Source organism: Crinia signifera, chromosome 1 (assembly GCF_055691185.1).
Source record: "Crinia signifera chromosome 1, ASM5569118v1, whole genome shotgun sequence".
NCBI lineage: Eukaryota > Metazoa > Chordata > Amphibia > Anura > Myobatrachidae > Crinia > Crinia signifera.
The window spans coordinates 387,727,938-387,751,051 of record NC_139217.1 but is presented as its reverse complement, the minus strand read 5'-3'; the positions used below and the strand labels follow the sequence as shown (position 1 = coordinate 387,751,051).

General features: G+C 42.6%; 1 protein-coding gene across 2 annotated transcripts in view; it reads right to left on the bottom strand.

Moving 5' to 3' along the window:
* C1H5orf63 (chromosome 1 C5orf63 homolog) overlaps positions 1-23,114 on the bottom strand; it is a 62,044-nt gene that overhangs the window by 12,380 nt on the left and 26,550 nt on the right. For both annotated transcript variants that reach the window (XM_083158430.1, XM_083158429.1), the window contains exon 3: positions 13,822-13,878. In XM_083158430.1, coding sequence (XP_083014556.1) covers positions 13,822-13,878 — 57 coding nt within the window. The remainder of the gene's footprint in view (positions 1-13,821; positions 13,879-23,114) is intronic.

The following is a 23,114-nucleotide window of genomic DNA, read 5'->3' as shown; positions in this document are numbered from 1 at the left end:
ACCCCGGCTGTGACATTCAGCTTAGTATGCTAACCTGAGTTCAAACTTGGGCATGGATTTATTAATTATTACCAGTTATTTATAAATTGGTTATCTGGCCCCAAAACATTGGTTATTTTTTTCAGGAAAATCTACATTTGAAAAAAAAAGTTGATCTATTTAGGAGAGTGCCGAGGTGATCATAAAAGGAACCCAACAGGAGACCAAGACATATAACTTGTCATCAGAGGGCCTGTGCTTAGGCAACTACTTGTCACAGCAAGCCCTACATGCACGAACATGATTATGATAGGCAGTGAAAGTCATATTATTTACACACTTGTAGCTCATGATAGAATCTTTCATATATATCAAGGGCTTTAACAAGGTACAGGTGGGAGACATTCTTCACAGGAAGAGGAGCAGCAGAACACGAGGACATGCACTGACACTAGAGGGAGGAAGATTCAGGGGAAATGTGAGGAAGAATTACTTCACAGAAAGAGTAGTAGATAAGTGGAATAGCCTCCCATCATAGGTGGTAGAGGCAAATACCGTAGTACAATTTAAACATGCTTGGGATAAGCATATTGATATCCTTGCAAAAAAATAAGTATCAAATATGGTTTGAGGTAACATGTTTAAAAAAAGGGGCAGACTAGATGGGCCAAGTGGTCCTTATCTGCCGTCAAATTCTATGTTTCTAGAAGAAGGATCAGATTCAGAGCAATTTTAGTAAGTGTATGTAAAGAGCGCCTATTACTGTAAGTCCAAATGGATGCCGTGTACATTATAAAATGTATTGAATATATATAAAATATACTATCATTGTTCCTTCTCAATATGGATAGCATTAAACCCCTGGCTATGATATGACATCATAGTTACGACAGATAAAACCCGTGGCAGAGGATCCTTATCTGTAACTCCACATTTCTTTCTGGCACACCATGCTCGTGTTATGTCTCCATTTATACGGTATTAAGAATAGCTCAATGTAAATTAAACTCTTGAAAACTGTGACAGCTCTTTGTGTGAGCCAGAGATCAACCCAAATTCCTCCGTTCCAGCAATCACCACCATTAATTCCTTGTGACTTGTGTTTTCCATTAAGATATCAAATGACTCTATGGTTCCTACTTGTAAAAGAAAATAAGCTGGGATCCAGGCGCAGAAATCTGAGCCATCGCGCATTATGAATAATATTGTTCAATAAAAAACCCCAAACAAATATGATTAGAGAGGGAACAATATGTAAAATCTGATCCATGGAGGCAATTTGTTTGCAAATGTATAATGGATTGCTCCTGCAGAGAGGTTTTCAAATATTAATAGTCAATTATTAAAGGGAGTCTAACGAAATAGTGTCTTATTCAACCAACAGCTTTTGGCAATAATAAACCATTTTGCATTTCAAATGTGATGCCTGACAAATACACCGAAATATTGTTATCAGGCAATAAATTAGCTTTTTCTCCCCATTGCCATGGATGACGGAAATGATTTTTTTCCAGGATTTCTATTTTTATATAATAATTGGAATGAAGGCAAGAGCTACACAATAATAAACGAAATAAAACAGATGTGTAATATTATTATTTCAGCATAAATATGAACATGACAGCTGTTATTTATTACTATCCAATAGGTCTCATTCTGAGGTAAAAAGAATGAACACTGCTTTTATTTAGGCATTATTAAACATATGTTCAATATGCATTATAGCAAAAAAATAAAATAATAATGAAGAGATGTTGCATGACTGCACCTGTAGAATTACAGAGCATCAGGGCTTACCTGCACTACAACGTTACCACTAGCATGGATGCAGTGAGTGTGGTGCGCACAGGCCCCGGGGTCCCACACCATACACCCTGCATACATTTTTTCGCCACTTACCCTCCTTAGTCCTGCATCAGTGGTGCAGAAATTACAGAGAAAATGGCGCAGCAGAAATTTTTATGGCATTTCGCTCATGCGCAGTAAACTCCGAGACAGAGCTTTGGCCCCCTTGTGCGCAGTCAACAATGCTGCTAGGTAGAGGAGGGGTCCAAGACAGATGGCCTGATTCAGACCTGTTTGCTAGGCTGCATATATTCACAGCCTAGTGAGCAGGTAAACACCACACCACACCGCGGAACGTCCACCGCGATCACATACACATCCACTCGCATGCTGCCGAACGGGAGAGAAATCATTTGATGGTCGCTCACCATCAAATGATTTCTCCACTGTTCATAACGAAAAGTCAGCCTGCAGTCAGTCTTTTCAAGCGTAGTCTTCCCAATGAATTTGGGGCAGGCGCTGATGTCATATTACATCAGCTGCTCATCCCAAGCAGGCATTGACATGTCTGTGTTAGCAGGGGTGCGAACACCATTTTTGTAGGCACACCCAAAAAACACTGGGCGGTTCCATGCTCTACCATCCTGGAGCAAACGCCCCGGCAAGAAACTCGCTGAAGGCGTTCGCTACGGGGGTTTGCACATACGCATCAGACCAAATCTCTTATGTTGCGCTAATTATGATATCTAAAAACGGTCGCCAGTAACACTTTGCCCCCTACTAGTGGGGTTCCACAATCCAAATATACCCACAGGGACTTGCAGGTTGAGCCCTGATGTGAACACATGCACCCACTCTACAGGAGCAGCCAAAATATTTTTTGCGAAAAATAACTTGCTAGAGGACTAGTTCCCCGCTGACAATTAGAGGATCTACAGAGGTTATTATCCTAGTGTTCATTCTAGCACCCGCCATCTTTGAAAACCCATGCAGTTCCTCTTCCCTGCCTGGGGTGTCACTGTCTGCTGTGGTGTTTCTAGCACAGGTTTGGTTTGCATATCAGTGCAGATATGCAGACGAACACTGTGCTAGAAGCACTACAGCAAACAGCGACACGCCAGGCAGGGAACAGGAACTGCATGGATTTTCAAATATGGCAGGTGCTAGAATGAACACTATTATCCCCTACTATTTCTACCTATAATTGGACCCCAATTTTGAACTGTATGAGGGACCTTATTTAGCCGAATAGGGGCGACTCTAACCCCATTCAAAAGGGTATACTATTAGGAATCAATATTACGAAGGACTTGTAAAGGAAAGCATTATCCTGCCCCTAGACTGATTACAGGTGGCCCACCTAATACAGAAGGATTCATTCATTCTACTAGAGGGTCAGCACATGTAACCTACTTTATACAACCAGAAAAACCCTTACTAGACCTATTAAAGATTTGTTTAAAAAATGAACACCCCTGATGAAGTCTCAAAACAAGACGAAACGCGTTGGGTTTATGTTTCATCCATAATCTTGTGAAAATTACACCTCTGACAAGAACTTGAAGTTTGAAATGCTTTTTTTAATAAATGTTTTATGTTTAAAGTTCATTGTGTATGAATTATAAAGCAAAAAGAGACAGGAATTACCACTTAACACTGTAGGGCGCCTGGCAACACTATTGTGGGTGTGTGTGTGTATATATATATATATATATATATATATATATATAGGAACGAGGGGGGGTCCGGCACTCCAAACAACTTTGAGACAACTTGGTCGGTGCCTCCGCAGCACAGGACATGCAGTATAGCAGGTGAATGGCGCGGCACTCTTAACGCTTGCAATGAAGAGTACAAGTAGCCAGATTAGATCATCAACGTTTCAAAATTTAATTTGTCGTCAGGATAAAAATACAAGCATAACACTGACCTTAAATAGGAGTCACCCAGTGCAGGAGGAAGCAGGAAAGGCGGGACGAAGTTACGTGCCGCTCTCCTGTGCGGCTGACGTCATCCACACTGGACGCGCCAGCCAGTGACAGAAACAATCACCAAGGAAACCAAAGAAGCTAACAGACGGAAACAACAACAGGATGTTAAAAACGCAGTGCAAGATAACTTAGTACGCAAACAAATATACAAATGGGTATATAGTAAAACATATGACATACAACTGATAGATTAACGCCTGAAAACAGAAAGAGAAAATTGTTCATTAAGGCCACGAGGGGCAACGCAATCAAGTTGGTGAATCCACCAAAGTTCCTTCTGTAATAATAGACGTGACCTATCACCACCTCGTTTAGAAGGTAAGATACAATCAATAACCCGGTATCGCAAACTTGAGAGAGAGTGTTTATGTAAAATAAAATGTCTGGCGACAGGTTGGTCGCTTCGGCCCGTTTCCAATGCATTACGTATAGAACTCCTATGCATGGCCATTCTCTCTTTTAGTTTGCGTTCCGTCTTGCCCACATATATCAGACTGCAAGGGCAGATGATAGTATAAACAACAAAACTCGAATTGCAGGTGAAGTGGTGACGAATGTTGTACACTTTGCCGGAATGCGGATGGTTAAACGTATCACCGGGAAGCAAAAATTGGCAAGTTACACAAGTGCAACGAAAGTTGCCCATTTTTTTGGGTAACCATGTAGTAATGCCAGCATCAGGTTTGTATGTAATGTCAGTTTTGACCAATAATTGTTTAAGATTCGGACCTCTGGTAAAGCAAGGCATAACCCGGGTCTCCTGAAATGGCAAGGATTTATCAGATTGCAAGATAGGCCATTTGGATTTAACACTAGACATCACTGAATCAGAAGCAACATTGAAGCGAGAAACAATGGGAAGAATATTAGACAATTTATCTTCAGTCTTTACTGGATGCAACAATCGGGTACGATCCATCTTTAAGACACGGTCCTTACACACAGAGAGTTCATTCTTAGTATATCCCCTTTGTTCTAATTTACAGCAAAATTCATCAAGTTGCTGTCCGCAAATGTCATCATTGCTATTGATACGTCGATATCTAAGCATCTGTGAGTAAGGAAGACTACGGACCAACTTACGGGGGTGACAGCTTTGAGGCTGCAGCATCGTGTTCCGGTCCGTGTCCTTAATGTAAACGCTTGTGATGAGACGATCATTCTGTCGACAGATCTTCACATCTAGAAAGTGTATAACATCAAAATTAATATTAAACGTAAACTTGATGGGACTGTGGGTGGAGTTATGTTGGTTAATGAGGTTACTAAGCACTTCTTGAGGACCCTTCCACAACACAAACAGGTCATCAATGTATCTTTTGAACAGCTGACAATGGTTGGCAAAAATATGGTCAGAAAAGAAAACATCAAATTCAACTGAAAACATAAAAATATTGGCGTATGATGGAGCTACAGCAGAACCCATAGCGCAGCCGCGCAGCTGTAAATAAAAATTGTTATAATAAAGGAAAAAATTATTAGTGAGAATAAACTCCATGCATAGCACAATGAACTCAATTTTTTCCGATGTGAAACTACTTTGTTTGATGAGAAACTGTCTGAGGGCTGCCAGCCCCTCCATATGCGGTATTACCGTATATAGGTTTACCACATCAATGGTCGATAGCCAACAGTCCTGCTCAATATCTAAATGTGGTTCCAGTTGATTCAGAAATGCTGAGGTATCCAACAGAAATGAAGGTTGGGATTTGATCAAAGGTTGTAGCAGATCATCAATATAAGTTGAGAGCGGTTGAAGTAACGATCCTTGGGCAGCCACTATGGGGCGGCCAGGTGGGGGGTCAATGCCCTTATGGATCTTGGGCAACGTGTAAAAAATGGGCACTCTAGGTGCACTTGGGTACAGCAGCTCTTTAATATCTTGTGAGATGATATCTTGTTCCACACCGAGCTTTAAAATAATAAGTAATTGTTTTTGGCAACCAATAGTGGGGTTACCTGTCAATTTTCTGTACGTAGACGAATCGGAAAGATGCCGTAGGACTTCATGGTCATAATCGGCAATGTCCTGAAGAACCACTGCTCCGCCCTTATCAGCACCCCTAATAATGAGGTTGTTATTAGCACTGAGGGACTTCAGTGCATGACGTTCATCTACAGATAAATTGGGGTGCGTTTTGATCTGAGGAACAAGTCTGGAGATATCTTGATCGTCCACCAACAACCCAGCGCTGATCTTTAATTTATCTTCCTATGAGCTTTCTAATAGTGAAGAACAACTGTTAAGTCGTGGGCTTTCCTTCATCCCCTCAGTCCCGCACAGTGATTTCTTATGGCAGATTGAACGACATGAATTTCTGCGGAAGATCAAGCTCAAAGAATTCTTTAACAACCAGCCCCCCAAGCCTAATACTGTGCCTGTCGATATTCCTATTCCTCCTGCCATTCACAAATTTAGGGAACCATCTAGATTTGAACCCCAGTCTGTGAACGCTACTATTAAGACCTTTACTCAGATGGTCGATCAAGATATCTCCAGACTTGTTCCTCAGATCAAAACGCACCCCAATTTATCTGTAGATGAACGTCATGCACTGAAGTCCCTCAGTGCTAATAACAACCTCATTATTAGGGGTGCTGATAAGGGCGGAGCAGTGGTTCTTCAGGACATTGCCGATTATGACCATGAAGTCCTACGGCATCTTTCCGATTCGTCTACGTACAGAAAATTGACAGGTAACCCCACTATTGGTTGCCAAAAACAATTACTTATTATTTTAAAGCTCGGTGTGGAACAAGATATCATCTCACAAGATATTAAAGAGCTGCTGTACCCAAGTGCACCTAGAGTGCCCATTTTTTACACGTTGCCCAAGATCCATAAGGGCATTGACCCCCCACCTGGCCGCCCCATAGTGGCTGCCCAAGGATCGTTACTTCAACCGCTCTCAACTTATATTGATGATCTGCTACAACCTTTGATCAAATCCCAACCTTCATTTCTGTTGGATACCTCAGCATTTCTGAATCAACTGGAACCACATTTAGATATTGAGCAGGACTGTTGGCTATCGACCATTGATGTGGTAAACCTATATACGGTAATACCGCATATGGAGGGGCTGGCAGCCCTCAGACAGTTTCTCATCAAACAAAGTAGTTTCACATCGGAAAAAATTGAGTTCATTGTGCTATGCATGGAGTTTATTCTCACTAATAATTTTTTCCTTTATAATAACAATTTTTATTTACAGCTGCGCGGCTGCGCTATGGGTTCTGCTGTAGCTCCATCATACGCCAATATTTTTATGTTTTCAGTTGAATTTGATGTTTTCTTTTCTGACCATATTTTTGCCAACCATTGTCAGCTGTTCAAAAGATACATTGATGACCTGTTTGTGTTGTGGAAGGGTCCTCAAGAAGTGCTTAGTAACCTCATTAACCAACATAACTCCACCCACAGTCCCATCAAGTTTACGTTTAATATTAATTTTGATGTTATACACTTTCTAGATGTGAAGATCTGTCGACAGAATGATCGTCTCATCACAAGCGTTTACATTAAGGACACGGACCGGAACACGATGCTGCAGCCTCAAAGCTGTCACCCCCGTAAGTTGGTCCGTAGTCTTCCTTACTCACAGATGCTTAGATATCGACGTATCAATAGCAATGATGACATTTGCGGACAGCAACTTGATGAATTTTGCTGTAAATTAGAACAAAGGGGATATACTAAGAATGAACTCTCTGTGTGTAAGGACCGTGTCTTAAAGATGGATCGTACCCGATTGTTGCATCCAGTAAAGACTGAAGATAAATTGTCTAATATTCTTCCCATTGTTTCTCGCTTCAATGTTGCTTCTGATTCAGTGATGTCTAGTGTTAAATCCAAATGGCCTATCTTGCAATCTGATAAATCCTTGCCATTTCAGGAGACCCGGGTTATGCCTTGCTTTACCAGAGGTCCGAATCTTAAACAATTATTGGTCAAAACTGACATTACATACAAACCTGATGCTGGCATTACTACATGGTTACCCAAAAAAATGGGCAACTTTCGTTGCACTTGTGTAACTTGCCAATTTTTGCTTCCCGGTGATACGTTTAACCATCCGCATTCCGGCAAAGTGTACAACATTCGTCACCACTTCACCTGCAATTCGAGTTTTGTTGTTTATACTATCATCTGCCCTTGCAGTCTGATATATGTGGGCAAGACGGAACGCAAACTAAAAGAGAGAATGGCCATGCATAGGAGTTCTATACGTAATGCATTGGAAACGGGCCGAAGCGACCAACCTGTCGCCAGACATTTTATTTTACATAAACACTCTCTCTCAAGTTTGCGATACCGGGTTATTGATTGTATCTTACCTTCTAAACGAGGTGGTGATAGGTCACGTCTATTATTACAGAAGGAACTTTGGTGGATTCACCAACTTGATTGCGTTGCCCCTCGTGGCCTTAATGAACAATTTTCTCTTTCTGTTTTCAGGCGTTAATCTATCAGTTGTATGTCATATGTTTTACTATATACCCATTTGTATATTTGTTTGCGTACTAAGTTATCTTGCACTGCGTTTTTAACATCCTGTTGTTGTTTCCGTCTGTTAGCTTCTTTGGTTTCCTTGGTGATTGTTTCTGTCACTGGCTGGCGCGTCCAGTGTGGATGACGTCAGCCGCACAGGAGAGCGGCACGTAACTTCGTCCCGCCTTTCCTGCTTCCTCCTGCACTGGGTGACTCCTATTTAAGGTCAGTGTTATGCTTGTATTTTTATCCTGACGACAAATTAAATTTTGAAACGTTGATGATCTAATCTGGCTACTTGTACTCTTCATTGCAAGCGTTAAGAGTGCCGCGCCATTCACCTGCTATATATATATATATATATATATACACACAGGGGGATGCCGGCACTCCAGTCCTCTTTGTGACAGGTGCCTGGTGCCTTCGCCGTGCGGACAGCTAAGCTGGACGCTAGATACAGGAGGGGATATAGCGCGGCACTCAGGACGGCGTGAAGAAAGACAACAGTAGCCAAACTTGAAGTTGACGTTTCAGCCTTGCGGCTTTCATGTTAGCTGTTTTGATAAAAGCCGCAAGGCTGAAACGTCAACTTCAAGTTTGGATACTGTTGTCTTTCTTCACGCCGTCCTGAGTGCCGCGCTATATCCCCTCCTGTGTGTATATATATATATATATATATATATATATATATATATATACACACACACACAATTGTACTCATAAGATTACATACCCTAGCACAATTTGTGATTTTCTGGCCATTTGTCAGAGAATGTGAATGATAACTCACAAACTTTGCTTTCACTCATGGTTAGTGGTTGGGTGAAACCATTTATTGTCAAACAACTGTGTTTACTCTTTTTAAATCATAATGACAACAGAAACTACCCAAATGACCATGATCAAAAGTTGACATACCCCAGTTCTTAATACCGTGTATTGCCCCATTTAACATCAATGGCAGCTTGAAATCTTTTGTGGTAGTTGTAGATGAGGCTCTTTATTTTCTCAGATGGTAAAGCTGCCCATTCTTCTTGGCAAAAAGTCTCCAGTTCCTGTAAATTCTGAGTCTTGAGCATGAACTGGACGTTTGAGATCTCCCCAGAGTTGCTCAATGATATTGAGGTCAAGACACTGAGATGAGATGACCACTCCAGAACCTTCTGCTGTAGCCAATGACAGGTCGACTTGGCCTTGTGTTTTGGATCATTGTCATGTTGAAATGTCCAGGTACGACCCATGCGCAGCTTCCTGGCTGATGAGTGCAAATTTTCCTTCAGTATTTTCTGATAACATGCTGCATTCATCTTGCCATCAATTTCCAGTGCCTTTGTAGCTCACACATCCCCAAAACATCAGCGATCCACCTCATTGGCAGGTATTCAAAGCCGGTGCGAGCGGCCGGCGAGGGGGTTAAACTGCGAGGATCACAGAAAACCAGTGATCCTCGCAGTTTAACCCCCGCGCCGGCCGCTCGCACTATGCAACGTTCCGGGGGAATACTCGCCGTCACAGAACTGCGAGAGCCGCGGCTAGTGCAGCAAACTCCCTGTATTTAGCCGCGAGTCTCGCAGCTTTTGGAGGCACATACGCCAATTCTCCCTTGCTCAAAAAATGGAGCGAGGGGGAATTGGCGTATAAGGGGGGGGGGGTCAGTTGAATACTGACAGGGTGAGCGGTGACTGCGAGCAAAAAGTCCTGCTCGCAGTCACCGCTCGCCCACGGCATTGAATATATGCCAATGTTTCACACATAGGCCTTGTTGACTCCTCTCCAAACGTAACATTTATGGTTGTGGACAAAAGTCAAATTTTGGTTTCATCACCCCAAATGACTTTCAGAAGTTTTGAGGCTTGTCTCTGTGTTGTTCGGAGTATTGTAAGCGGGATGCTTTCGTGGCATTTGCGTTATAATTGCTTTCTTCTGGCGACTCGACCATGCAGCCCATTTTTTTTCAACTGCATCACTTTTTTTTCCAGAGAGTCCTGTATTTCGGCTGAAGTTATTTGTGGATTTTTCATTGCTTCCCGAATAATTTTCCTGGAAGTTGTGGCTGAAATTTTTGTTGGTCTACCTGAACGGGATTTGGTTTCCATAGAATCCCTCCTTTTTCACTTCTTAATTAGAGTTTGAACATTGGCATTCTCAATTGCTTGGATATCTTTTTATATCCCTTTCCTGTTTTATACAGTTCAATTACCTTTTCCTGCAGATCCTTTGACAATTAGGTACTTATGTAGTATCTGGGCGCCCGATTTAGAAATCGGGTCGGATCGGGCGCATCGCATGCGACCAAATCGGATGCGATGCGATGGACCCGATTTTTCCATAGGATTCAATGTTAAAATGGACTGAGTTCATTTTAACATGGAATTCAATGGGAAAAGGGGTCCTTTTCATACCCCTACTATCCAAGTGGGCATGGAGTTGGATATAAACCTGTGGCGAGCGTAGCGAACCACCGAGCCCGAAGCGTGGCGAGCCCCGCGAGGGGACACAGAATACCGTTCGCTCGCCATGCATCCTATGGAAAAATCGGGTCATCGCATCGCATGCGATATGGTCGTATGCGATGCGATGCGATATCGCATCGCATCGCATCGCATCTGATTGTATGCCTTAACTTAAGGCATACAATCAAAAAATCGGGCGCCCAGATACTACATAAGTACCAACAATTATTTTGCTTTCCTTATGACTCAGAATCCAGACACGTCAGTGCAGCACTGGATGAAAGATGCAAGGGTCTTTCAGGAGACCAGAAACTCACTGACTTTTTATACACACACACACACACACACACACACACACACTGATTACAAGCAAATAGATCACATGTGAGGATGGTTACCTTTAGTAGCAATTCAATCCCGTTTGTGTCAACTTGTGTGCATGTTATCAGGCCAAAATCTCCAGGCTATGTAAACTTTTGATCAGGGTCATTTGGGTAGTTTCTGTTGTCATTATGATTTAAAAAGAGTAAACACAGTTGTTTGACAATAAATGGCTTCACCCAACCACTAACCATGAGTGAAAGAAAAGTTTGTGAGTTATTATTCATATTCCTTGACAAATGGCCAGAAAATCACAAATTCTGCTAGGGTATGTAAACTTATGAGCACAACTGTATATATATATATATATATATATATATATATATATATATATACAACAAAGATATTGCGAGCGGCACTCAGAGACTGGATACACGAAGTAACACTGCAAATATGTGTTTAATGCAAACTTCAACGTTTCAGGGCGCTGGTCCCCTTCGTCAGGATAAACACAAGGTGTCACACACAAGATATTTATAGAAAAGACTTACCCCCCTTCTAATCACTGCTGCCCCTCCTGCTGCTCTGGTTCACCTGGCAGTGCAGCACGATGTCCATTCCCCCGTACTGCAGTTTCCTGTTTCCGGAGGAAACGTGTCATCCTCTCCCTGCCGGTCACCTGGCAGTGCAGCACGATGTCCATTCCCCCGTACTGCAGTTTCCTGTTTCCGGAGGAAAAGAAAACCATCAAGTGTAGGAGGGGAGTGGCGACACAGCATGTCGACCATGCCTCCAGCACAATAGTTGCGGGTGGGATGGGCCCCACCATATTCCAATTTGGGACTGAATAGCCCAAACAGGGGAACCATGAGGGAAGCAAAATGTAACTTCATATATATGTATGCACTAACCGATAGTTTTGTTTCAGCACAATATCGGCTACTTCAGCCGTCGTCCAGGCTTAAGCAGTACAGCCTCTTTTTGTAAAAACATGAGCACTGATGTAACAAATCACTTACATTAAGCACTTTGTAAACAATGAATAATGACACAGCATATAATTGCGGTTTTAATGTTTATTAGGTGGTTATTTCAGATTGTTAACCCGAACGTTGCCATGGGAACCGGCAGGGAGAGGATGACACGTTTCCTCCGGAAACAGGAAACTGCAGTACGGGGGAATGGACATCGTGCTGCACTGCCAGGTGACCGGCAGGGAGAGGATGACACGTTTCCTCCGGAAACAGGAAACTGCAGTACGGGGGAATGGACATCGTGCTGCACTGCCAGGTGAACCAGAGCAGCAGGAGGGGCAGCAGTGATTAGAAGGGGGGTAAGTCTTTTCTATAAATATCTTGTGTGTGACACCTTGTGTTTATCCTGACGAAGGGGACCAGCGCCCTGAAACGTTGAAGTTTGCATTAAACACATATTTGCAGTGTTACTTCGTGTATCCAGTCTCTGAGTGCCGCTCGCAATATCTTTGTTGTATGCTAGTGGACCCAAGCGGCCACACCTGAAGGCACCAGAGCAAGTGAGTCCAGGGGGACAGCAGAGTGCCGGAGCCAGCACAGAATATATATATATATATATATATATATATATATACTAAAACAATAGTCCTTAGACCCCCTAAATGTAATAGCATACAAGTTTGGTGAATAAACCAGATTAAAAGCAGCATTTAAAACGGTATGATTTTGCCCTTAAAAAAACAAAGAAGGAATTCGCACTCTATTACATTTGGGCCATTGTATAAAGCTGGGTCCATTAACAGGACATTCATTTCAGTGTACTCCAATGGCAAATTAGTTGCAGGAAATTTTGATACTAAGATGGGACAAGATATGATATGCTCAGGGGTGGATTTAAGTGTCTGTCCGCCCCTAGGCACCACTTTTTTTTGCCACCGGGAGAGAGAAGCTTCCCTGCTGATCGCTGCCCGTCCATGAGCCACTGTTCCCTCTGTGCAATGTGGACCAGAGGCTATGTGCTCAGCTGCCCTGTGCATGGCAGCGGCTCTGGAGTACAATTACAGCGGCCGGTGAGGACCTGCCAGTGTTCTACCTGCTTCCAGGAAGGACACTGCGCTGAGACCCCCCCCAGGAGAGGTCCACAATGGGTGAGTAGAAAGCTTAGTGGGGAAGCAAACCCCCTCCCCTACCAGCGAATCTCAACCAGTGAGGGGGGGTGCCTTGACACCCCCAGCAGGTGCCGCCCATATGCCAGTGCCTCACGGGCTAGTGGGAAATCCGGCCCTGGATACGCTCTTCTTTGCTATTAAACAATAAATGCAAAAAAACACCATCATTTATTTAGAGTATAATAATTTGGCAAGGGTTATTGAACCTTCAAAATATATTTTTGCTAGCTAAGCTCAGGAAACAAAAGCCTCTAAACAGACATAATCCACCTTGAGCCAGAGGCTATATAATCATACTATTGTATGGTAGATCATAGTATGATTATATAACTCCTACAAACTACACTTGACAAAATTACAGCAACTAGAAAAGTGGAGTAATACGTTTTTTTCCTCAATTCCTGATTAAAAACATATTCAGAGTGACTTAATATTCCTCACACATTTAGATCTGGACAATGAAATCACAGTGTTTTGCCAAAGAATATCTATGATCTAGCAATATAAACTTGCATTTATTTAATTACTATTGACTGAATGCATACACATATACTTCTCATCTTATTACAGGGATGATATTCAGAATCCTACAGCTGTATAGCAGCATATTCATCCAGTACTGTTACATGTAAACAGGTGATAGTATTCATACATTACCCTATCCATATATGGCGCAAGTTCTTCCTTAGCTTCATCACAAAGTGAACATGGATTCTACAAAAGGAAACAAATAGTATTTAAAAACACATGCTTAAAACACATCTAGGGGGTTATTCTGGTGGGCATATGCACATGCACAGGGTCATTTCTGCGCATGTGCATATGCCAGGTGCGTGCGGCCACGGTGTGCAGCCAAAGCTGCGGTAAGGGGGCGTGGGACAGCGGGAGTGTTCCCATGGTAATCAGGCTGTGGTGTCGGTGCCGGGCAGCCTGGGATTTGCCAGGCAGGGTTTGTTGGACTTGCAAGGCTATGAATTTAAGACACATTCTAGGGGTGGGAATTTTTACACAGCTGCACAGAGGAAAAATCATTCTATGGTTACTCACCATCAAAGATGAATGATTTTTCCTCTGTTCGGTATGAGGAGTAAGCCTGCACTTACTTTTCATACAGTATGTCCGCTTCCTGACGAATTTGGGGCGGGTGCTGCAGTCATGTGATGTCATCCACCAAGCAGACAGGGCCACGCCACCATGGCCCTAACTGCAGAGTTTGTATATTCTCCCCGTGCTTGCGTGGGTTTCCTCCGGGTACTCCGGTTTCCACCCACAATCCAAACATATACTGGTAGGTCAGTTGGCTCCCAACAAATTAACCCTAGAATGTCTGTGTGTGCGTGTACATGTGGTAGGGAATATAGATTGTAAGCTCCACTGGGGCAGGTACTGATGTGAATTTTCAAATAGCCTCTGTACAGCGCTGCACAATATGTGTGCGCTATATAAATAACTGGTAATAAATATATGACAAAACATTAAAAACAACCAGCAGAACACTGATAGATTGTGCAATACATCACACTGTATACAACTTTTACTTTAAATTCCAACCTCAAATTGAGTATTTAAAAAGATTCTCTCATGCTTAGCAAAAGTGTCCTTTCATGGAGAGTAATCCAAACATCTCTTACCTGGTATGTCACCTTATATGGGGCCACAAGCAGGCACATATACTGTACTGAAGCAACTAATATGTAGTATTGGAAGCGAAGGGAGTATGGAAGTGATTATATATGGTTTTATTGTTTTGCAGCCCAGCTTGTGCAACAATGAGATTGTGTCGCTCATTTATTCAACGGGCTAACCTAGCATACACTAGTGAAATCCCCAGTTTGTTTGTTGCTTTGGACCCTTTCTGTCTGGATGCCCATTTCTTGGATGTATTACTCTTGCACTCTTGAGCCAAAAGATTTTGGTCTCCGTAGGAATTGGTATAGTATTTTGACTGGTGAGACCTGTATGTTGGGAATGCCAAAATAACTGCCAGTTACCAAAGGCTCAGTCTTATAGGTTGTACTTGTAGGGGGTTATTCAGAGTTGATCGCTATTGTGCAAACTTGCAAGGCTATTGATTATTGAATGACTGCACATGCAAGGCCATATACCAACAAATATATTGAAAATATCTAATTGCAATCCCTTCGCGATTTGACAGACGGAAAGTCAGTGTTTGCAGGGTGGTAACCTGCCGTTTGCTGGGAGTGTAAAATAAACACAGGTGTGCCCAGGCTTTTTAAGGTAGGATTTGTGACATCATATCTTAAGCCTTGTTCTACTTGATTCCCTGAACTCAAATATGCACCTGTACTGTATGTGAATAAGCTCTTTTTCCTAGCTACAGTATGTATTGCCTGTACTTTGATGGCTCCTTTTGCTGGAGATCTAATTCAGGAGTTGATTAATTTAATTGAATTAAATTTACAGTACAGTCAAATTTGCCTCTAGCTGTTTTCCACATGTGTTCTCAAACCACCCCAACTCCTGGCCCATATCATTACTCTGACAGATGGTTCAGGAAGTAGCAAGTCAGTTCAGAAAGAAAGTTAATTATTTTTAAAGCAATAATAAATACAGCGGTTCCAGATCCATAAAAAAAACCCAGATATGGGTTGACCTGACTTTTTACCAAAGTTGTGAAATTGGTATCCATGCGTGTTAGTACTTCCTGAAAGTCGATTTTATTTAGCCATGTAGTCTTGTTTATTAGAGTGAGTAGGGGAAGTTTAAAGTTCTGGGCGACATCAGTTAATGCAGCCTGAGAAGATTTGAACAGCAATATAAATTATTTCTCAAGAGAATTCAACCTGGCAACATAATTTAAGGGAGTTAGATAAACGAGATAGAAATATTCATAGTTTGTAAGGGTTTGTGTCTGCTGCCTATTATTCTGCTTGACCTGGCAGGATAATAGGCTCAATACTGTATCTGTTGTGAGCATTCCAGAAAAAATGGACTACAGTATGACAGTACCATAGGATATAATCAATTCCGGACAATGTCCATGAGCAAAGAGGTATAATTAGGATCCATAGGCTGACAATTCCTCCAAATGTCAGTCAGGTGTAATGGTCAGGAGAAATTAGAAATCTTAAGATTGGGGGGGGGGGGGGGGGGGTGTAGTTACTAGTCGATTAGCAAAGGTCTGTCTATCAATTTTCCAGAAAGAATCCAGATTTAAATATCCACAAACTAATAGAAAAGCATGGAAGCTAATATACAGTTCTGAAAGAAGAGAGCGAAAAATACCTTTTAATAAGGATTAGATGCATACACATTTTAAAAGACATATCAGAGTTTGTTCTACTTTCTTGACTGGAACTTGGCTGACTGCTTTACTGAAACTAATGAGGAACAGACAGAGAACTATGGGCTATATCTGAAGAAGTTTTTAACTGGATGCCAAATTAGTACTGGTGAGAACTTAGGCTGGGGGTTCCAGGCTGGTACCAGTGAGGTCTTTGGCTGAACACCGGGCTGGTACTGGTAAGGTCTAAGGCTGGAGACTGGGCTGGTGCTGATGAGGTATTTGGCTGAACACCAGGCTGGTACCAGTGAGGTCTTTGGCTGAACACTGGTCCAGTACTGGTGAGAACTTATCTTGACACCGGGCTGCTACTGTAAAATCTATGGCTGCAGGCAGGGTCTAACACAACCACTTGGCTAGATCTGGAAGCAGGAACTTTGAGAGAATGCTCTGAGGAGCACATTACATGGTTACCATCTGAATCAGCCAGTGAGGAGACAACATCTATTAGAGTAGTTTAGCTAATAGAACGATTACTCTAGATCAGTGGTTCTCAAACTCGGTCCTCAGGACCCCAGATGGTTAATGTTTTCCTGGTAACCCAGTGACCCAGAAGACCGAGTATGAGAACCTGTGCTCTAGACCACATATTCTCAAACTTTGTCCTCAGGACTGCACACGGTTCATGTTCTCCAGGTCACCTGTGGTTTTTTAAAATGTAGCAGTTGGTTATACACAGTGCTCCTGATGGGTTATATGGAAAACATAAACTGTGTGGGATCTTGAGGACCGAGTTTGAGAACACTAGGGGAAACACACTGAGAACTCAAACCTTCCAGTCTAACCTATTAAGTTCATGACATAGATTGTATAGTTTAACAGTGAGAGTAAAATAATAATGCAGAATGCACAGGAGAGGTTAAGGAAAGAGAACACAAATGTACAGACAAACGGACACACAGAACAATGTCATAACAAATAGTACAATAATCAAAAATATGTGAAACCTGCAACCAAAAACAGAGTTATGTCTTCAGAGTGTTAAAGGAGAAATTATAGCTCAGTATTTTCATATCAACATAACCAATAACCAGTGTCAGCATAGAGAATAAAAAAACCTGGGTATGAGTATGATAATGTCTTCAAAGGAAGGCAAGAGAGTAGAGGTGTAATAATAGGTGATGAAGAGGAAGGCAAACTACAGTACTAGGAGAATACAGACATTAGTAGATCGAAATTCCAAGAATGCAATAAAAAAGGAAGAGACTCAGCTCATTGTGGAGGTAGACTAAGTGACGACCAGGTTCATTCTGGAATCTTCTTGTTCTTGGATATAGGTTGCTGGGGTTTTGGGCTTGCACTGACACTTAAATCGCTAGCATAATCAGAACCAACATGTATGCAAATAAAAGTATAAATACTAAGCATATAATTGTTGGTGGTGCTCCCCAGAGTTATGGATAACCATACGTTTAGGGAGAAAAAAGATAACTCTTTCTTTGGGGGCACTAACTTTAAGTTTTCTTAATTTACAATTGTTACATGATAATATATGAGGGATAATCCAAAAAACTATACAGCAACATTTTCCTGGAGTAAGTGGGCTGTTTGGGAGAGAATTATGACAGTGAGAGAGAAAAGAGATATTTTTCAAATGTTTTTCCATGCGAAAAAAGTGATTTTTGTGCGTTTAGTTTATAAGGAGAGGCCTAGACTTAGGTTAATGCAATACACAAAATTTACAACCTTGCTTATAAGTTGAGGACAGACTATATAAAATTGCTTGTGTACCAACCAGATAGCTTCTTTGTGAATAAAATTAAGGTAGCAGAAAATAACTACCGGTACTTGTTCGGGTCTATGATTAGGATCTTCCTTTTTCTGATCCAACCTGTATGCCCACTGGAGTAGATTAGGCAGGGGTAAATGAGATACACTTGTACAGTGCAAGGCCCTTAAGTGTTCTAGCAGGTCCACAATCCAGACTTTATTTCGTATCCATCTGTTTCCTGTATCACCCATTTTGTTACAGATAGAAATTGGATCTCAAATTTGTAATATAATAAAATTTTTAAATAACAATATCTTAAGTTTTCCAGTCTCTGAAAACACTAATACCGATGGTGTAGCAAACTTTTTGATTTTTGTGAGGGCTTGCGTAAACACTGGCTTGTTCCTGCAATAAGGGATGGATGGTTTCCTCAATTAGCGTTCATTCTAGAACCCGCCGTCTTTGAAAACCCATGCAATTGCTCTTCCCTGCTTGGGGTGTCGCTGTCTACTGTAGTGCTTCTAGCACAGTGTGGCCTGTATATCAGCACTGATATGCAAACCAGACCTGTGCTAGAAACACCACAGCAGACAGCGACACCCCAGGCAGTGAACAGAAACTGCATGGGTTTTCAAAGATGAGGGGTGCTAGAATGAACACTACTCAATTAAATACCTCATGTCACATTACTATACTCACTAGCTGTGGAAATCTGTATGGGGGCCAGATTATCTGTCCCTGCTGAAGGTGCAGCTGCCACCATGTTGGATTTTGCATGGCATGTTTTATTCCTAACTCTTTGCTGATTTCCTGACATAGGAAAGGAAAGAAACAACTCCATACAGATGAGCTCAGTAGCAAGGGGAATCGGAGTGGAAGACAAGAAGCGGATGTAAAACAATATGATGCCTGGCCAGAATGAGCTGTGGCTAGTTTTGGCTTAATGCATAGACAACGGAAGCAGAAATCATTTTATTAATATTAATAATAATAATAATAATAATAATAATAATAATAAATCCCTACATCCAGTGCAAAGAAATAACAGAGTCTTGCTTTATTGAGAATATATGGCTGGTTTGCTGTTGGAAACTTGATGGTATTTTGTTGCTGTTTATTATTTAAAAATTGAATGTTTTAGAATAGAAATTGAGGTACTTGTTTCCTAGCACGGCCACACCGATTTACATCGGGGTGGTCGTGTCGGAAAAATCGGGTCGATCACATCGCATGCGATTTGGTCGCATGCGATGCGATCGATGCGACCGACCGATTTTCGACCCGATTTTTTCATTGAATGAAATGTATATCGGGTCCCTGGGACCCTATTTTACATTGGATTCAATGTAAAATATTCCCAACCCCCCCAAATTTAACGGCGTACACCCCACCCCACGATAGACGCCAACCCGAAGCGTGGCGAGCGCAGCGAGCCCGCGAGGGGCGGCGGTGCGCGTCCTCCGACCTTTTCATTCCCCTACTATCCACGTCGGCGTGGAGTTGAGAATAGAATAGTGTGGCGAGCGCAGCGAGCCACCGAGCCCGAAGCGTGGCGAGCGCAGCGAGCCCCGCGAGGGGACGCGTATACCTGTGAAGTTATACGCGTCCGCTCGCCACGCTTCGGGCTCGGTGGCTCGCTGCGCTCGCCACACTATTCTATTCTCAACTCCACGCCGACGTGGATAGTAGGGGAATGAAAAGGTCGGAGGACGCGCACCGCCGCCCCTCGCGGGCTCGCTGCGCTCGCCATGCTTCGGGTTGGCGTCTATCGTGGGGTGACGACGGGGACATCTATAATGTGAAATGGGTCATATTGGCCCATTTCACATTTTTCACATTTTTTCACGATTTCAATGTTAAAAAATATTTTAACATTGAAGCCTATGGAAAAATCGGGGGCATCGCGTCGGGACCAATGTTAATGGTCCCGACCGACGCGATGCCCCCGATATTTTACCTTTCCCGACACGATTTCAATGTTAAAATATTTTTTAACATTGAAGCCTATGGAAATATCGGGGGCATCGCGTCGGTCGCGTCGGGACCAATGTTAATGGTCCCGACCGACGCGATGCCCCCGATATTGTGTCCTAGCCGGCAAAATGGACCTGATTTCAAAGGAAATCGGGTCCATCTTATGGATCGTGTACCTTAACTTAAAGGTACACGATCCATAAGATTGTGGCCGTGCTAGGAAACAAGTACCGAAATTGATTATAGATGAATACAGATTGTCAGCATTGCAAACTCCATTTTTCATCTGATTTGATGTTGTTATGCTCTGTCAGTTGAGCTGTGCCTATTTACATTTCAATCTTAGACAGGAGAAAAATGGATTTATTTCCCTCTGATTAGAGCCTATTACAGTTATAAATCAAGTGAGGATTAGACCGCATTCAGATGCAGAGACAATCTTTTTTGTCATGTGTGTGTATATGACAACAGTATAAAGAGACTAAAAAGGGCGCCCATCGTGGGCATCGCATGTACATCGCATGCCATTATAATGGCATGCGATGCGACCGATGCGATGCCCGCGATTTTACATAGAAATACATGTTAAAATGTAAATCGCGTCGGTCGCATCGCATGCGATTACAGCGATTTTCCATAGGGAACAATGTTAAATGGCCCACAGAGGCCAAATAGGCACCCTGAAGTGTGAAATGGCCCCCCAATTGTTAATGCCACCCCACGATCAATGTGAACCCGAAGCGTGGCGAGCGCAGCAAGCCCGCGAGGGGCGGCGGTACGCGTCCTACGACCTTTTCATACCCCCACTATCCACGTCGGCATGGAGTTGAGAATAGAAAGTGTGGCGAGCACAGTGAGCCACCGAGCCCGAAGCGTGGCGAGCGCAGCGAGCCCCACGAGGGGATGCGGATACCTTCGCAGGTATCCGCGTCCCCTCGCGGGCTTCACAGGTGTCCGCGTCCCCTCGCACGCGGATACCTTCACAGGTATACGCGTCCCCTCGCGGGCTTCACAGGTGTCCGCGTGCGCTCGCCACGCTTCGGGCTCGCCACACTTTCTATTCTCAACTCCACGCCGACGTGGATAGTGGGGGTATGAAAAGGTCGTAGGATGCGTACCGCTGCACTCGCCACGCTTCGGGTTCACGTTGATCGTGGGGTGGCGTTAACAATTGGGGGGGCCATTTCACACTTCAGGGTGCCTATTTGGCCTCTGTGGCCCATTTAACATTGTTTCCTATGGAAAATCGGGTCAATTGGGACATTTAACATTGTTCCTTTTGGGAAATCGCGGTAATCGCGTCGGTCGCATCGCATGCGATTTTTTGGTCGCATGCGATGCGACCGACGCGATTTTTTACCTTGCGATGCCCAAGTTAAAAATCGTGGGCGCCCTTCTAGGTAAAGAGTACCAATTATTTTTTGATGTACTACTGGCAGTGTACATTTATGGAAAGCATTCAACAGGGCTAAGGTCCTCTGCTAACAAAAGGTTAATTTCTGTGCCCGTGTAGCCATTATGCAAAAGGTGCACAGCTAGAAATATTTCTTATGAAAAAAAATAAAAAATATGGATTTAAAAAGATAGCCAAGCACTTAATAATGCCAATCAGCAGTGTTCAAACTCTAATTAAGAAGTGGAAAATGAGGGATTCTGTGGAAACCAAATCATGGTCAGGTAGACCAACTAAAATTTCAGCCACAACTGCCAGGAAAATTGTCCGGGATGCAAAAAAAATCCACAAATAACTTCAGCTGAAATACAGGACTCTCTGAAAAAAAAGTGATGCGGTTGTTTCAAGATGCACAATATGGAGTCATTTGAAGAAAAATGGGCTGCATGGTCGAGTCGCCAGAAGAAAGCCATTACTACGCAAATGCCACAAAGCATCCCGCTTACAATACTCCAAACAGCACAGAAAAAAGCCTCAAAACTTCAGGAACCAAGTAATTTGGAGTGATGAGACACATGCAGTATGTTATCAGAAAATGCTGGAGGAAACTTTGCACTCATCACCCAGGAAGCTGCGCATGGGACGTACTTAGATGTTCCAACATGACAATGATCCAAAACACAAGGCCAAGTCGACCTGTCATTGGCTACAGCAGAATAAAGTGAAGGTTCTAGTGAGGCCATCTCAGTCTCCTGACCTCAATATCATTGAGCCACTCTGGGGAAATCTCAAACGTGCAGTTCATGCAAGACAGCCCAAGAATTTACAGGAACTGGAGGCTTTTTGCCAAGAAGAATGGGCAGCTTTACCATCTGAGAATATAAAGAGCCTCATTCACAACTAGCTCAAATGACTTCAAAGGGGGCAATACACGGTATTAAGTTTCTGTTGTCATGATTTAAAAAGAGTAAACACAGTTGTTTGACAATATATGGCTTCACCCAACCACTAACCATGAGTGAAAGAAAAGTTTGTGAGTTATCATTCATATTCTCTGACAAATGGCCAGAAAAATCACAAATTCTGCTAGGGTATGTAAACTTATTAGCACAACTGTATATAGTGAGGACCCAACAACTTGTTATACAGTAGCTGTTTTAAAAAGATAATTTTTACTCCCAAATTATACATTTATAAAATACTAGCGATCACACAAGTCACTAGAGGACTATAATAATCTATGATTCATAAACTTTTTCTCTGAGATTCCATAAATGTAAAGTGATGCCTCTGACATACACCGATCATCCCATAACATTAAAACTACTGACAGGTGGAGTGAATAACATTTATTATATTGCTACAATGGAAACTATCAAATCGTGCAATATATTAGGTAGCAAGTAAACACTCAGTTCTTGACGTTGATGAGTTGGAAGCAGGAGAAATGGGCAAATGTAACAAGCTGAGTGAGACTTTGACAAGGGCCATATTGATTGGGTCAAAGTATCTACAAAATGGCAAGCCCTGTTGGGTGCTCCAGTTATGTAGTGGTCAGTACCTAAGAA